Source organism: Rhinolophus ferrumequinum, chromosome 6 (assembly GCF_004115265.2).
Source record: "Rhinolophus ferrumequinum isolate MPI-CBG mRhiFer1 chromosome 6, mRhiFer1_v1.p, whole genome shotgun sequence".
NCBI classification, from domain to species: domain Eukaryota; kingdom Metazoa; phylum Chordata; class Mammalia; order Chiroptera; family Rhinolophidae; genus Rhinolophus; species Rhinolophus ferrumequinum.
This window is the reverse complement of record NC_046289.1, coordinates 3,913,427-3,915,387: the sequence shown is the minus strand read 5'-3', so window position 1 is coordinate 3,915,387 and position 1,961 is coordinate 3,913,427. Positions and strand designations below refer to the sequence as shown.

At 45.6% G+C, this 1,961-nt stretch overlaps 1 protein-coding gene across 1 annotated transcript; it reads right to left on the bottom strand.

Annotated features, from left to right (window-relative positions):
• Nucleotides 1-502: 502 nt before the first annotated feature.
• LOC117023752 (ATP synthase membrane subunit DAPIT, mitochondrial) lies at nt 503-887 on the bottom strand. Its single transcript, XM_033108901.1, has one exon. The coding sequence runs from the start codon at nt 812-814 to the stop codon at nt 638-640; it is 177 nt and encodes a 58-aa protein (XP_032964792.1). The 5' UTR covers nt 815-887; the 3' UTR covers nt 503-637.
• Between the last annotated feature and the right edge of the window lie 1,074 nt (nt 888-1,961).

The window sequence follows — 1,961 nt, the reverse complement described above, 5'->3', positions numbered from 1 at the left end:
TCCTGGGACATGGGACTTTTGGCTTTAAAATGGGAGAATCCCGGGTAAACCAGGCTTGGTTACCCTAGACAGGATAAAGAACTTTTGATGGTTCAAAGCAAAAAGTTATACTAATAGGTGGTGAGGGCTCCAAGGCTAGAGGGAATCAAGTTGGAGGAGTTCACCTGTGGAAGCATTTCTGGCGGGGAGGGAAGTCAGATTGTTGTTTTCTGAGACGGCCTGTTCCAAGGCTCTGCCAGGAACCGAGTACACTCCTGAATGGCTTGGGGTGGGGGTGGGGAGGCGTTTACCGGTGGAACCGCCCCTCCAGGACCCAGTCCTATATCCTGCTCTTCCTCAGGCCTCTTCCAGACTTGGGACAGCCTTGGATATCTACCCCTTTTGGTCCCCTCATTGCCCGCCTCTCTGGACAAACACCCCTGGGCAGGCAGAGAGAGTGCAGGCGCAGGTCTTCATTCGGATCTCAGCTTTGCCTCATTCGGATCTCAGCTTTGCCTCATTCTTTTTTTTTTTTTTTTTTTTTTTTTTTTTTTTCCAGGTTCATAATTTATTGTACAAATTGAGTATCACATGATGAGTTGACATTAGCTTCTCCAGGCATGAGAAATCAACAGATGAAGTACAGCTTAGAATCCTTTTATGTTGCTTTCACAGCTGGAGTTTTTTTAGACCTTAACTTGAAGTATAAGACCAGCAAAGCAATGCCTCCATATGTGGCCAGTACACAATTCATTCTACCTGTGAGCGTATACGAGTTGAAATATTTTTTGATACCAGTGAATTGGAATTGGGCGTCGGCTTCTGGACCTGCCATGATTTCAATCTTGCAAAAAGCAAGAATTCCGCAGACAGTGTCCTTCAACGTACGAAGTTACCCCTCGGTCCAGCCGGAACTGCCTCATTCTTACTTGGAGAGGCCATTTTTGGCTCTGCAGAGGCTTAGTTTCCACACCTGGAAGATGGCATAATAGCCCCTTCTCTGCAAGATGCTATAAAGATTGGGAACAAGGTCTGTGGAGGCCCTGGCACAGTCCCTGGCATGCTGGGAGGCTCCATGTGATTAGGGCTCCTTCCAGACACTGGGTCCCGGAAGCAAGGAGCTGGGAAACAGAGCAAATGTGAATTCTTGTCCTTGATGAGCAGGAGGGCAGGGGCTGGAGAGGGACCGCCAGACGCTGGTGAGCCCGCCATGGCCCTCTACTCGTCCGCCGGGACTGTTAATCTTGAGATTGCTCTCGTGGGAGGGTTGCGCTGGCTTCCCCCCAAGCTGCCCCCTCCCTCCCTAACAGAACCTTGCGCTGGGGTCAGAGGGACACGCCCATCTGAAGGACTACATTTCCCAGCCACCCTTGAGGCCAAAGAAGTTGTTAAAAGGAAATTTTTCTTCTTTTCTTTTCTTTTTACAGCTTTATTGTGCCATAATTGACTTGCATTAAACTGGCCACAAAGTACACAATTTGATAAGTGTCGACTTATATTTGTACACTCATGAAGCTATCACCACAATCAAGATAGGAAATGTTTCTGCCAACTACAAATGTTTCCTGGTTGTTTCTTGCCAAGCATTTTTTAGTTTGGATGTGTTTCTTGATAAACGCTGATCTGCTCTTTGCCAAGGTAAGTTAGTTTGTATTTTCTAGGCTTTTTACATAAGTGTAATCGTACAGTATGTACTCCTTCTTTGTTTCTTGCTTTTTTTCCACTTGGAATAGTGATCCTGAAGTTTACCTATGTTGTATGTTTGTTTCTTCCACTCAGAATGATGGTTTTGAGGTTCACCTGTGCTGTGTGTATGGATAGTTCATTCCTTTTTATTGTTGAATCATACTCCACTGTGTAAATGTGCTGTAATTCATCCCATCAGTAAAGTATGAGAGCTCCAGTTATTCTCCGTCTTTTTGCAACACTTGTTCTCGTGAGTCTTTTTAATTTTAGTCGTTCAAGATAGGTATGTAGTGACA

Coding starts and splice junctions, on each gene's coding strand:
- LOC117023752 (XM_033108901.1), bottom strand. CDS start 814: ATGGCAGGTCCAGAAGCCGACGCCCAATTCCAATTCACTGGTATCAAA.